The sequence below is a fragment of the Varanus komodoensis genome, unplaced genomic scaffold (assembly GCF_004798865.1).
Source record: "Varanus komodoensis strain SLA01 unplaced genomic scaffold, ASM479886v1 scaffold7_1, whole genome shotgun sequence".
NCBI lineage: Eukaryota > Metazoa > Chordata > Lepidosauria > Squamata > Varanidae > Varanus > Varanus komodoensis.
The window spans coordinates 252235-267142 of record NW_025336479.1 but is presented as its reverse complement, the minus strand read 5'-3'; the positions used below and the strand labels follow the sequence as shown (position 1 = coordinate 267142).

General features: G+C 48.2%; 1 protein-coding gene and 1 long non-coding RNA gene across 2 annotated transcripts in view; both read right to left on the bottom strand.

Annotated features, from left to right (window-relative positions):
* Positions 1-3: 3 nt before the first annotated feature.
* LOC123035581 lies at positions 4-2246 on the bottom strand. Its single transcript, XR_006416989.1, has 3 exons — positions 2190-2246; positions 829-893; positions 4-102 (listed from the first exon to the last, which is right to left on the bottom strand). It is a non-coding gene; the product is annotated as an uncharacterized LOC123035581 (long non-coding RNA).
* A 6-nt stretch (positions 2247-2252) lies between these two features.
* LOC123035640 (polycystin-1-like) overlaps positions 2253-14908 on the bottom strand; it is a gene marked incomplete at its 3' end in the record, with an annotated part of 33651 nt that continues 20995 nt past the window's right edge. Inside the window, exons 13-24 of the mRNA XM_044454053.1 lie at positions 14644-14784; positions 13117-13258; positions 11104-11709; positions 9129-9282; positions 8193-8355; positions 7218-7413; positions 5927-6094; positions 5407-5550; positions 4918-4934; positions 3269-3471; positions 2841-2964; positions 2253-2315 (exon numbers count right to left, since the gene is read on the bottom strand). Coding sequence (XP_044309988.1) covers positions 2253-2315; positions 2841-2964; positions 3269-3471; positions 4918-4934; positions 5407-5550; positions 5927-6094; positions 7218-7413; positions 8193-8355; positions 9129-9282; positions 11104-11709; positions 13117-13258; positions 14644-14784 — 2121 coding nt within the window. The remainder of the gene's footprint in view (positions 2316-2840; positions 2965-3268; positions 3472-4917; positions 4935-5406; positions 5551-5926; positions 6095-7217; positions 7414-8192; positions 8356-9128; positions 9283-11103; positions 11710-13116; positions 13259-14643; positions 14785-14908) is intronic.

The following is a 14908-nucleotide window of genomic DNA, read 5'->3' as shown; positions in this document are numbered from 1 at the left end:
TTCTTCCTCTTGAGGATCCAACTCCGATCCATCAGAGGATCGGAGTTCAGAAGGACAGGGATGCTGAAGATGCTATCACACGAGAGCCATTGCTGAAGAGCCCTGCAGATTTAAGAAAACAACAACAACAACATATGAAGGAAGTCTGACTTCTGGCATGAAGGGCGCTCATCCCATCCACACAGCTCAGCCTTCAGTTCTGACAGAGCTGGAAAAGCCAGGATGCCGCATGGCCACTCTGGTAGCTACAGACAGGAGAAACCGTGGACTGAGTGGATTCCACTCAGCCTGGCAGATTCCCAGAGAGCCTGCCCTGAGCAAGATTTGGTTCTGACCACTGCTGAAGCACGGCTCTGAGCTCCTTAGAAAAATTAGAGGATAGAAAAGCGATAAATGGAGATCACTGGCACATTTGTTACATGTGGCGGAGGTTGCCATGTGCTCCCAAAGAACAATGCAGAAAGGGACAGCAAAGCTCAAGGGCCTCAGGCAATAGACTAGCAGCTGGCGGTGTCCAAGGAGGCAGACCATGTACCCTCATGTCCTGAATCATTAGAAGCAGGTCTAAGGAGCAAATGCATTGGCAAACAGCCCAGAAGCAGCCATCCAATCAGCTTCAGTCAGAGGCCGTTCTCCTCGCAGCTACCTGTGAATAGTCCCACCCTTGTGAAGAATGGTCAGCAGAAAAGGATTTAACACATACAGATAGTTGGCCTAAGAAGAGCTGTATAGCGTAGGCATAGAGAGTTATTGTACAGCAAATATATTGTTTAATGTAAAGCAAATCTATCTCTTTGGCTTTCTCAGCTCTCTCCATTTTAGGAATACCTGTCATTTCCTGTTCCTGCGATGCCCTTCTGGTTGGCAGCTGCGTTTGTACTTATGGGAGATTCCTGTAAAGGGGGAAAAAGGTAAGATGGGGTATGTGAGGGAGGAATCTAACATGGCTGCCACATAGAACCACAGAAATGGTTACCTGAAGGAGCGCTTACATCCATATATGCCCAGCCGGCCCCTGAGATCGGCGGGAGAGGCCCTTCTCCAGGAGCCCTCCATGAAAGAAATTAGGAGGGTGGGTACTCGGAGGAGGGCTTTCTCAGCGGTGGCACCTAAGTTATGGAATGCGCTCCCCAGAGAGGTCCGCCTGGCGCCGTCGTTATTTGTTTTTCGGCGCCAGGCGAAGACCTTTTTATTTAAGCAGCATTTTAAATGTTAATATTATTGAATTTTATCTGGCCAGGGTGGCTTATTTAATATTGTATAGTTGTATTTTATTTTAATGTATATATTTTAATTTTTAACTTATTGTTGTAAGCCGCCCCGAGGCTTTGGCGAATGGGGCGGCATAAAAATGTTTTAATAAATAAATAAATAAATAAATAAATAAATAAATAAATGTAAACCTGGAAAGAACCTATTGACCAATTTCCTCTCCATTGACTGTAGAGGGACAATGGCAAGCTAGTCTCTCTGTCACTAGACAAGGCTGGTGCCTGCACCAAGGTGCCTAGATGAAATCCTGGATCAGGCTTGGGAATACTTTTGCGGCTGTGCCGAACACGGAACGCAGGTAGGGACCAATGGACCTTCAACCCTGCAGCTTTATCACAGGGTGAGCTGCACCTGCTGCTTTCCTTTGTCCTGCAATGCAATTGTTTCAAGGCAGAGGTGGCTGGCACAGCCTCCACAGCAAAGAATTCTAGTCTGTAAGGAGCATTCTTGAAAATGCAAACAGCTCTCTGGATGTCCTTGGTAGCCAAATAATGTGGGACCACAGTGGGAGGGGAAGAGAGGGAGCAGAGAGGCGAGAGCTTAGAACGAGAGCTTTCAGTCAGGAAGCCCAAGTCTTGCTTCAGCCACGAACTCATTGGTTGGCCTTCAGGAAGCCCCCTCTTTCTTGGACTTAGTTCCCCCAGTTGCAAAATGAGGATGATGGTGTTGATGATGATGCAATCCCTACCTTACTAGGTGGCTCAGGTAAAGTTGCAAAAGATGCTGAACATGCAAAAGATGTTGAATATTATAACATATAATGATATAAATGCAATTAAAAAGAAAAAAAAAACCACTAGCCAATACTTTTTTGGTTGGGTGGTTGCAAGAACACATACAAGTTCAAAGTTTAATTCCCCAACACCAAGGAAACCATTTTTATGGCCAACACCAGCCCACCAACCAGCTCTACTCACATTGCCGATAGAAGCCATTCTCCCAGGGATAGATAAGAAGGAGGAGCTGCCCAGGGTAGAACAATCCACCTCCATCTCCACTGTCTGGCTGTCCTGAGCAGGTGGAGCAGGGTCTTCTACCTTAACCTGTTGGAAACAGGAGAGCTGGTCTTACCTGGTCTTGAGCATCAAATGCTCAACAGGTTGCCTGTCTCATCACCCTTTTAAAAGTCAAAGATTGCTGCCCTGCTGAGCATTTGAATTGCCTATGGGTCAAACAAGTGCTTGACAATTTACAGCTTGCTTCATCTCTAAAGGAAGCCTGAATGAACAAAGGACCAAAGTAAGCCCAGTATGATGCTGGGTTTACTTTTTAGAAGCTCTAGTTAGTGTAAGTTGTGACCTGTCTTCAGTGATGTGACATATTGTCCAATTTTGCTATGGCTGTATATACCTGATAGGGTATACACAGCCACAGAATGTATACACATTCTATCCATACCTGATAGAATGTAATTTACTTTTACATACTTTCTGTCCTACTATCACATGCTTAGGTGCAGTTTTTGTGGCTTCCCCTCTGTCCTTACTGGTTAGCTTTCTCTCCTTGTTGCTTTTTGGAGGTTATTTGTGGGAGGTTCTGCAGAAATTGCATTGGGTAGAAAAATGTACCTTGCTACGTATTTTCCTAAAGAAAAAGCAGAACAGGAGTTGTAGTGGGTAATCCACTACTGCTGCAGTTACTCCAACACCAATGCTCTCCGCTGACACAGAAGTCTGGCTTCCAACAGGAATTCTGTAGGAGAGAAAACCATTTGATAAGCAAGCCTGGAATCTGATGTCAATGAACAAAGGATCCAATACTCAACCTCATGTATTGCACCCATATTTCGTGGGAACTTGCAGAGGGGTGTAGTTTTTGGAAGACAGCAATCAGATATGCATGCGTCCATAGGATGGGAACTCCAAAAGTGCAGTTTTAGTATCTATCACAGTCTCAGAGCCTAACTCTGATCTGCAAATTTTCACTGAGTTCATGCGTGCCTCTGCTTCCACGCCCCCCTTGCTTTCCCATGTGACCCAGTGAGCGACATCCTCACCTTTGACCCTTGACTCCGATGGCGCCATACCAGATGGCGCACGTGGCTAAGAAGAGGCTGACCATGAGCATGCAGCAGGTGACCCTCTGCACCCGTGTAAAGCGACTCCTGGGAGGGCGGCTCCAAATGGAGAGCCAGATGTGCCAGTCGGAAAACCCAAGGCGCATCTGAGCAGGGAAAATTCGGGAAAAGCATCTCAGTTCCTGTGGACCTGAACATAATAAAGGGAGCAATGATCACTCTGACTGTTCCCTCTTCTTGCTTGTTACCAGAAGCAACTTCATCTTCCGTAGTTATCCTAACTTCCTCTAATCAGCCCCCAAAATTTCATTGACTCATCAGTAACCACAGTACTGGTTACATCTTTAGGAATATGTGGGTGTTTTAAAGACTGGGCCTGGTACTGAGGAGCTCAGTGGCACTGCTGTTTTTGAGCTATGCCTCACATACCTAGACTGCAGAATCACCACTTTGTTCCGTGAGGCAGGGCAAACTGCAGATCCCAAAAGAAGACTGTAGCTTGCTGTTGTTGACCTTTGACCTCATGAAGTCCAAGCACTGCTGCCAAACATTTCAGTCATCACGTATAGCCATCCATGTTTACATATGGCATCAGTTGCAACCTAGAACCCCTATAGTACAATGTACCAGTGGCAGGGGCTAACTAGGTTTAGTTTTTTTATTATTCTTGCGTACTACACTGAAAGTAAAGGAAATCTTCAACTTGGAACCTCCCTTTAATTCTTTTTTTTTCCTTAAATAAAAATTGCACCACAATAGCTTACAAATTGCCCAAATGCTTGGGTCAATGAAGTTTCTTACACCAATTTGCTCAAATAGATTGGCAACCTGGAACTTTCAAACATTACATTGCTCAGATATGTAGGTATGTCTCTCTCCCACCTGATTCTGTGAGGGAAGAGACAATGGTCGGCTTGGTTGAGATTAGGAGCTTTTCTGCAATGAGACTGTTAATCATCTATTAATCCGTTATATCTATATGTTTGGTTTTGTCACAGTACTGAGATCCAAGCACTCCACTGAATGCTTCTTTTCCTGCTTTTTTACTACATAACCTCTATCTAGGAGACACTGTGGTGTAGCAGAATAGCACAAATACACAAGAAAAAAAGCAGTTTCTTTCACTTTCTCAAAGAAATGCTGCATTTCCCCTACTCCTGAAAGTGCTGGTTAGACACAGGGGTGAAACTGGAAGGTCACAATGTCAGCTAAAGAACCTGTAAACAAAGGTAAGAAAAGTATGTATGTATGTATGTATGTATGTATGTATGTATGTGTTTATCTGACTGACTGACTGACTGACTGACTGACTGACTGACTGACTGACTGACTTCTAACCCACTCCATTAGCTGTACAACTCACTGGGTAGGCTACAACAACAAAATACAAAATAAAATAAAGAATAATGAATGCACAGCCCTCACACAAATCCAGGGGCAGGAGAAGCTCATGGTGTAGGAAAACTACAAGATACTAGGTAACAGAAGGAAGAAGAATGAAATGGGCCAAGAACAAGAACCCTGAAAGAAAGAGATTACCAAAAAAATGAGGAGGGAAATACTTAATGAGACGGTGCTGTAAAGCAGAGCTGAAAGAAAGCCCTGGCAAAGTACCCCTGGTGGGCCACCCATAGTTGCCCCTCAGCTCAGACAGTTTATCTTGCCCACCATATACATTTCTCTCTGTGATGTTATGTCAGGTGTCATGCTGCACCATGGGGAATTTAAATGGAGGGCAGCTTTCCAGATGTGCTGTTGCATCTGCAGCCAGGGAAGTGGCTGGGCTAAAACCAATGGGAGCCAGTGTGGCCCTGGGGCCCTAGCAGCTGCTCATGGCTGCAGGAGACTGAAAGAGGCCTTCTGAAGAAATGGCACAGTGCTTGAGGTCCAGAGGGGATGAATGGCGCATCTATGGTTACTCTGGCATTACAGTAGAGAAGAGGACCAGGAAGGATGGGCTAGAGGGGGCAAAAGGAAGGCTACCAGAGATTGAATCTCACATGCTTATTTGAACAAACCAGCCAATCTTAGGCTGAAGATTTTAATCCAGATTTTAATCATGGCTTCTCATAATTATTAGCACCAATGCTACCTGATTCCCTCAGGCCACTACTCACATGCCGCCAGCACCTCCTTTTCCACCATTCCTTCATTCTTTTCATTTTCCACAGACAGCCAGTCCTCCACCAGGAAGAAGTACAGATTGTCGGTCTGCTTGTCCCATACAGTAACATGCTGCAGGTACCAAGAAGGGTCCAGACCTGGCCACAAAAAAGACAGTGAAACAAGCTTCTCCAAAGTAACAAGTTGAATGGCAAAGATTTAGGGCTGTGTACTCAGCTGATGGAAAGTACTAGTGCAAGATTTGGGAGTGGCAACTAAACTGGGGTCTGTCAAAGACAGAGAGGTTTGGTCCATCAAGGGATATTAGCTAATGACAGCTAAAGGAGGCAGCATATCGCATTGGGAAGGCTGGCACCATCATGGACAGCTTGTGAGCACTGAAAGATGCCTGGTTAGCCTCAGTTGACACAATTTATTCTGTTTACAGCCCAGTTGCCAGACTAGGCTTTCTGGACTGTAGGCTCTTGGGTTCCTGGCGTGCAATAAGCAAAGATCCTTAATTATGGCTCATACCAGTGTTATCATGCCAAATGCGGATCTTCCAGATTTCTCCTAGATTCACATCCGTTTCTACTTGGAAGATGTCCTGGCTAGTTCTCTGGAAGGCCCATCCCTTGTCCAGGTGGCGAGAGCCGCTTTTGTTCTGCCCATACAAGCTGATCCCTATATGGGCTGTGGTACCTTGAATACATGTATGAAATAGCATGTGGCAAAGCTCAATTAAACTCTCCCATCAACACAAAGCACCCGGGGCAAGCTGGCCCAGCTTAGTGTGGCTTGTCCTCAACAGGAAGCATTGCGCCAAGGGGGCTAATGCTGCTTTAGGACATATTGAGACCGTGGTTCCTGCCTAACTGAACCTCCCCAGGACAAATGGAGTGGGTGGGCACGAACCCCTATCCCTCCCACTTGGAAAATGGGAGCTTCAAGGCATATAAAGTTTGAATCCCTTAAACTTCAAGGCCTCTTTCCCTGGGCCACCCACCCCAGAGAACTTGGGACTGTAGCCCACAAGCCTCTCTCCATTAAACAAACAAACAACTTGGCCATTGCAGTGATACAGCAAAATGCTATGCTCAGATCATTTCTGGAAAAGACCAACTGGGGGAATCACTCAATTTTCAAAGCACAACATCTGCTTCCAAGATCCCCCAAACTCAGGATCCATACATGTGTAATAACCTCACTTCCAGTAATGATATCATATGTGCTCAGGAGAATAGCTTGCTCACAGATCTCATTACTCTACATTTATAAAGGAAACCTATCTGTTGCCTAAAAGTCTCCACATATAACAACCCCAGTTCTTCTAAGAGAGAGAACGCGAGAGCACAGGCACACACACAAGGCATCCTTGAAATAACCACACTTCTCATGCATATGAAACAGACAGTGAAGTGGGTGAGGAGCTTCTCCAGAAGAAATGGCAGCAGGTGCCATTGTAGAGCTGAGGAAGATGGAGGAGCGGGGCAGACACACGGGAAGCGTCACCTAACCGTGGCCATCCATGTAACATCACTGACAACGTTCCAGACCGCTTCTCCAAAGCAGCAACATATCATTTCAAATCTCACAGGATTTATCTACGACTGTGATGACCTCTCCGTCAATCATAAATTCAGCAATGAGAGAAAACAAGACAGCACCTCCAGGGGTGGGGCACAGGGGAAAAGCGCTACAATTTGGGAGAAAAGGTGAGTAACAGGTGCTAATATCAGGGGCGTGAGGGGCTGAACAGTGAATGTGGAAGCTTCACCAACTGTAAAATGGACCGCGAGGCAACCTGGTAGCTCCCTGTACGTACCTGAACCTCTTCTCCAGCCAGTCTTCACCATCACCCAATACTTGTACCATCCAGGCTGGCCACATCGAGGGATGATCCCCACCCGACTGATGTCAATGTCGTCCAGCTTGTGGGATATTAGTGCCACCCCCAGGTAGAGGGAGAAGAGCACACAGCAAGCGATCAGTGCCAGTGGGCTCTGCCAGGAATGCTTCTTCTGCAAGCAAAGCAAAACACAGACCAGGATGGATGAGGTGGCAGGACAGGAGAGAATTCCACCCCAGGCCAGCCAACAGCACCTGCGGAGTACCAGGAGCAGGATGCCGTGGTGGCCAGACAGGCCAAGTCCTCGCCAGCCTAGAGCTGGATGCCGAAACGAGTTGCACAGAGGCAGGTGTATGTATGTGGCTTGTCCAACTGGCTGCATGCACCTTTGTAGGGCTTCCTGCCTTTATTCATTACATTTACACACCACACAATTCATCCAGAGGCACGCATGTGGCCCTATCCCACCCACCTTTGGCAAGTCCATCCTTTGCCCCACGGATCTCACCTTGCAGCTGATTTAGGAGGCTTTTACCCAACCAGTAACCTCATTCCCATCCTAAAATACGCCAAGAACAGGAGGAAAGGCTAGTTCCGGTAATATATTGGGCCTCAACACCAGGAAGCATTCACACTGGTTTTTTTTAAGGCAAATGAAATGCCTTGTTTTCAGGAGCAGTCATCCTATCGTGCCTCGAGGCCAGGGAAACAAAAGATTCTTGAGAGAATCAAAATCAGGGTTCTGCCACAGAAACCACTCCAGCCCATCTTCTCATCAACCTCCAAAGCAGCTAATAAACTACAGAACCTCCAAAGGAGATGTTAGACTACAGGTCACCGGGGGAGGCAGCGGCCTTGCAGCCATCCTAGCTCCAAACAGTTCAACAGGTTATTGCTACTGGGCCATCTAACCTGATCAACTTGCTTCCACTGCAGAAGCTTTATACTCACTGGTGGCAGGAAGATAACACTGTGAGGAGGTAGAAAGAGACTAGCCCCAAAGACGGTGAGATGCTCTGTCAGGCACACGATCTCCTTAGGGCTGCTGGTGGCTGTTGGGCTCACTCCCTCTGTGCTCCATTGCATAGTGGGGAAATGGAAGTACTGGCAAAGACTGGCAAAGACAGAGATGCGGGCGCTGACGGTAGACCAGCAGAAGTGACTGGTGATGTTAATGTAATATTCCCAATGAGTCCTGTTGAGGTGGTGACTGGTAGAAGAGATTAATAGCTGTGAAACTAGCTTGCGTTTAGTACAAGTGACAACGTGCCTCTCAATTAATTATATGTAGGCACCTCTAATGGGTCCACTGTCAAAAGTACAGGCAATTAAAATAAATTCTTCAGGTTCCGATCACAGGGGAAGAAGCTAAGGGGCACCGGACCAATAAAGAGATGTCACTGACTGCATTCAGACAACACAATAATCCTGGTTTGTTGCTGAAATATGGGCTATTGTGTTATCCGTACCCATACAAGATAACAAACAATGGTGGACAACCCATAGTTCACCACTCCATGTGTTCTATTCCTGGGTTGTTCAGGGTTAGCAAGTGATGGCTTGTTAGGACAGCTAGGTTCAGACAACATGATAACTCACCTCGCAGCAACAACCCACATCCAACCCATACTCAGCCCGGAAGTGGCTTATTGTATGAACCCAGCCTCCACGTCGTATACATCCCAGGGTTATGTCTGCCCAGACCTCTTCTGACAGTTGTAGTCAGTACCACACTCTGTGTTGTCCACGAGCACCTGCCTGTGTTAGCTTGTGTTGTTATTATGGCTGGCTCCTATCAGTGCTTCCCATGGGTTCCTTCCTGGGCTCTGTTGGGATTTTCGAGGAACTGGGAACGGCTGTAGATTGCCTGGCCGGACAAACACTTACAGAGGCGAAATTAAGAGCGTGACCTCCCTGTGGCTTCTTTCTTCCAGGCCGTTAGAAAAGACTATTTTCTCCTTCGTGCTATAGTGGAACTCATTGGGGGAGGGGACATTGTGCCCGTAGAGACAAAGCGAGGGCTCCTTCTCCTGGCTGGAACCTAAGCATGGGAACAGAGGTGAGGTCAGTCTGAGTAGATCTGCCAGAGCTAGAGAAAATTGGTGTTCATATTTCCCTGGTAATAAATAAGGAAGAAGAAATGCAGGTCCGGAAAGGGGAGGGAAGGTTCACTATGCCCTGGCTGAGAAGAGGGCCGGTCCTCTGGCTGAGGAGCTCAGTACGGCAGGGGCGTCTCTGTGGTGAGCCTCCAGTGCTGGCTGCAGTACCTGCTCGTCTGCATCGTGCGGCTTGGCTGGATTATTGCCAGGAACTGCACTATCCCTTCAAATCTATTCCTTACACAAGTCGATCAAGAGTCCCTCCTAAGACACGGGTAGGTACATTTTGGGGGACCATGGCGCATTTGGAAATTTGAGAAACTGCCCAGGGCACCTGTATGGCAAAAGACAAGAGGCATACTCAAAAGAGCAAGAGAAAGGCAGGGATGAGTTCTGAGCCCTGAGCATCAAATAGTCCCTTTGAACCCCCACTTCTCAGCGCCAGCAGAATCCTGTTTCACACTGATCCTGGCTGCTGCTAAGGAAATACATGAATTCAGAAGAAGAAAGAATTGGAGGGCCCCCTGCCTGACTGCAGCTTGCCTCCCCCTGCTCCGAGATAACTTCTTTCTGCACCCATCGAGTCGACTTAGACATATTTATCAACACCTCTAAACACAGATTTTTATCCTTCGTCTCTGTTTCCCTTTCACTCCTTCAATTAGTTTTCCTTAAAGAATTGCCTCTGATATTCAGTGTTTACACATCTTAGGATGTGGTCTTAATGAGCATGAAGGGACACCTAAGACCTATCTGAGTCAGGTGGATCTATGCCAGGTTTTTTATCATGTGAAAATGGCAGGTAAAGAGCACTGCATGTTGGCAGAACCAAATCAGAAACACCATTTATCAATCCAGTCTTCGGCCTAGTTTTACTGAGGCAGCAAACCTGAGTCTGGGCCATACCATTTTAGATTATATGTGAGAGTGCATATGACCACATGCACATATTACCTGCTCATAGAAAACTAGTCTGTCAGGGAGAGGTGTGTCTAAAGCCACCATGAGTGCTGTTTTTGGTAGAAAGGTGGGGAATCAATCAAACCAGTCGATACACCTGCCTTCTTAGCACATCAAGTTTTCCTGAAGAGCATTTTTTTAATGGAAAAGCACTTTTTAACAACATTCCCCATCTCTTATCTGAAGTGGCACAGCCCAGCTAGTCATCACAAAGAGAACAAGGCTTAGCACAGTCAGAAAAATGCCGATTTCTGAGCATCTCCCAGCAGGGACATCATGTATGAGAAAAGCTATATTCACTTGAAGTGTGTCTGCATACTTGCCCTGGCATGTTTCTCTCTTAGTGCTGCCAGTGACACCGTCTGTGTGCGTGCCTGCTTCTCCTGGGAGCTTGGCAGGGTTATGCTCAAAGTCCAGTTTAACAGGAATAAACAGAAAGGCTGAGAAAACAAACACTATTAAAATGTTCAGTGTATGGATGAACCGTTGGTTCAAGTTGAGGCAATGGTTTTGGATGGACCCCATCATATTCATCAGAACCAGCTGGTGGGTCCAGCAACAGTGGGGCAGTATAACCACTCTGAGTCTCAGTGTGACTGTCAAGGAGTTATCCATGGTGCTGAACCTGTTCAGATTGAAGCCTGGAGTGGACATGCTGCCCCACTGATGTTGGAGCCACCAGCCTCCACAATGCTTGGAGTTCCACCATGGGCCATCCATACCAGAAAACGGGCTCTCGGCCAAGCCCCCTTGATCTTTCTCCACTGTTCCTGTCCCTCCTGACCTCTCCCTGCCACACTTACCCTCCGGGACAGTGAGACTGACATGGACGTGTGTCCCTCTAGCATCATCGTCTGACAGCACTTGGACAGTAAAGTTAACCGACTCCTTCGGTGGGATGACAATCAACGCCTGGGGCAAGACCTGTGGTTCCTCCTGTCCAGCTGGCAATCGCAGGCTGATAGAGCTCTCCTTGGAGAGGTTGGCGACTGGAATAGGTTCCCCTGCTGGGGTGGTGAAATCGAGAAATGCAAGGCGGGTGGAAATAGTAGCATTAGCAGAGTAATGGAAAGGGAAGGGGTTGCTGGCAAGGTCCATGGCGACCTGCACCACTTCCCCACTCTGTGCCAGTTGCTCTGCAAGTGTTCTTGGCACGGAGAAGAGACACTCCTCAGAGGGGGCCACACACAGTAAGTGTCTGGAGTCCGCCTTCTTCCCCTGGACGTGGATCTCAGACACAGCCAGGGACAGAGGCTCCTCATTCAGCATGCGAGACTTCATCAAGGACTTCATCAGCAACTGGGTGAGACTGAAGGCTGATGAGACCTGATTCCTGAGGCCTGGTGCTCTCAACGGATGCAGGTTGGCCCCCGTGTGGACACCTGCAGCTGCAGGGGTTAGCATCCTCCCTGAGAACGACATCACACTGATCAGGGCACACAGTCTCTTAGGGCAGCTTACGCAAAAACCCCACATGGCACGGGCACACACCACCCATTCTATGGACAAAAGCTGACCACGCAGGCAGATGAATTTTGAGTCATCGCTGAAAAAGGGGCACCACCTTCCACTGTTCCTGAGCGCAGTGGGCTCTCTCTAGACACAGCCCTGTCCTCCAACGCCTCACTACTCTGTCCCTCCTACTAGTATACACAGCCTGAAGCAACGGCCTCCTTCTGCCTCATCTGGAAGGCCACAAGATAGGGCTGGTCCTACTTTAACCCACACACTCCTAGACCTCCTTTCTCTACCGCCCTTCAGCTTGAGTGCCCAGCTTGCCCGGGAGCTCTGCCTTCTGCCAAGGCTTGGGTGGCTGTGGCAAGAAATGGAGGGAGGGCCTGCCTGGCTGCACTCACACCCTTCTGCACCAGCGAGCGTGCTTCCTCCGGCCCAGTCAGTGGTGTGGTGCGGAGGGGGCCGGGAAGAGGCTGAGGGAGGTTTTCTCCCCAGTCCATGCGGTGGCTACTTAAAGGGAGAGTGGCTTTGGCTCAGTCTCCCTCCCTGCACTGATCACCATGGATTTCTTTCCAGGAATGGCTCTGGGTGCAAAATCTGTGCACATCCATTGTGGGCTCCATTGTGTCTTCTCTGACATGCCTGGCAGGAAAGGCAACATTTCCTTCTCTGTGCATAAGTAGAAACTGTTTTTTATAAGGCTAAAATTCTTTGAGGAGTTCCCAGAAGTCCAAGTTCCTTGCTAGTGAATAGGAGCCCTGCTTCGTGTGGGTGTCCTGTCCATTGTCTGCGGTTGCTACGTGATCGGGTGATACAGTGGAGGCATTTGACACTCTGGAGTCAACCATTTGCATTGGTAGCAACTAGTGATGCCGATGCTTTTTTAAATGTCATTCCAAGAACAGGCAAAGTAGAAAAGTAAAACTACAGAAGGAATTTCTTATTAAAGCATATAAGAAAAAAGAAATGTTCTTTGTTTTTGAGGTCTTCTGAGTAATTTGTAAATATAAATAAAGTAAGGCCATTGAATTCCCTTTGGGTAACATGGGCATCTGGGTGCAATGTGTATTTTGGCTCTGAGGTTTATTAACCGTCTATAGTACTTATTGTAAAACCATTGGAATGTTGTGCCATTAAAAATAAAGCCGCAAATAAATGTTGACAACAGCATGTTTCACTCCCGCGAACTGGCATTACCCACTGGCTGGCTCCTCCTCCTGCCGCTTGCTCTACAGTTGCTCTGGGTTAGAGGACACCAAGACTGCGGGAACGACAGAGCCGCGGCTCCCGTTTCTCTAGCGGAGGCTGCCTGCCTCTGCTGCAGCTGTGAGAGCAGCCTGCCCTGCGAGGGCATTACCTACCCAGGATTGCCAAGATGTTCTCGCCAGTGGAGGGAGGAGTGGCGTGACCCTCTTCTGTTCCTCTGTTGATCACTTCGATCATCCTCTTGGCAGCTTCCAGCACCTGGGCCCGAGATCCAAGGCTGAGCTCTTCTGGGAATGCCTGGCATCGGGGAAAGAGGGCCTGTTCTTGCTTGCCCCTGCAAAGCCCTCCCAGTTTGGAAGAATGCGGCAGGTAAGCCTTCCACACATACCTGGGCCCTGATGGCTACCTTTCCCTGTTCAAGACATGGTGCTGGAGAAGCCAGGTAGTTGGTCACACTCCACCCAGGTGAGATCCTTTTGCCTTCTGTTTAAACCTTAAGTCAGAGGCACAAAACTTGCAGCCCTTCAAATGTTTTGGCTTACCAGTCCTATCAGCCCCAGCCGGCACAACCAATGGTGAGGGAAGAAGGGGACTGTAGGCTAAAATATCTGGAGGGCCACAGTTTTCTTACTCCTGCCTTAAGGCTTCTGCTGAAACTTTAAGGAAAAACAGAAAGGCCCCTGTGTAGATAAGGAGGTATCAAAAGCAATAGCCCAGGTTTACCCAAGATTTTGGTGTGCGGGCAGGATTTTTAAAGAGCAACAACGTGCCGGTCGCCTTGCCTGCCATGTGAAAGTGCCTCTGGGATTCTGCTCCGATCCCAGAGCATTGCAGTCCTTTGCCGCAAGGCCTATCCAACCCTAAGTGCATGAGGATAAGCAGCAGACAAGTCCTGGTTAAGGCCTGTCCTAACTGGCCCGCAACTCAGGACTCCCGTCTCAGAGGGCCCTCCAATCGTCTGGGTCCATATCCAAAATGGCATGTATGAGTTGATTCTTACACGATAGTGTTTTGTTTCTGCCATGAGGTATTATGTGCCGACTCTTCTCTGCACTTACCGCTCATGTACTCAGAAACCACAAAGGGGCAAGCCAGCCAGAGTCAGAGCCCAGAAATCGGCTGGATGGGCAGACATAAGCACACATGTCCAAATAAAAAGCCTGTCTTCGTTTATATATCAATACGCCATCTTCAGGTGGACGTGTAGGCTCGCCCTATGCAAAATGTTCATTTAACATGTGAACGTAACAGGAGGGCTCAGGAGAGGCAAGTGAATTCCCGGGCAGGGGTGAAGCAGGCCCGACAGTCCCTTGCACTCAAGTGGCCTCTGCACATAGCTGATGTGTGAAGCCAATGCTAGACTCTTGCTTCCAGGAAAGCTCGCAAGATAACGTTTCACTAAGGCCTGTAGCAGTAGCAGCTTAAAGCCCTGAAGTAAAGCCTGTAGTAGTAGTAGCTGGAGCCGGCTGGAGCCGGGGGGTCAGACTAGATGGCCCAGGAGACCCCTTCTGACTCGCTCTGTTTCTCTGTTATTATACCATCTGTGCATAATATAGATTTCTTCAACTATGCCTGTGCATGCGTAATGCAAATTCCATGTGGCAGAATCTAGATCTGTGTGGAGTAGAGGGCTACTACAGTGCCCATCATGCCTTGGTTTGGGAGGGCAAAGGGAGACCTACCACACAGGCCCTCAGTGCTGCACTGAGCTGAGCAGCATCCTCTGCACTGGAGACTTTCAGGGAGGTCAGGGCTGCAGTGGCCGCGCTGCGGATGGAGATACGGTCCCTGAGCTCTTCCGAGCCAGCCCCTCCTCGCAAGTCCTGCAAAAGAAATGCAAATGCCTCAGGGAACCGAAATGTCTCCTAATGGAGCGCACAGCAGCCACAGGCCAAAAGTGCAGGGCTGAAGCAAGAACAGGGCGTGTTTGCACACACACAAGTGTGA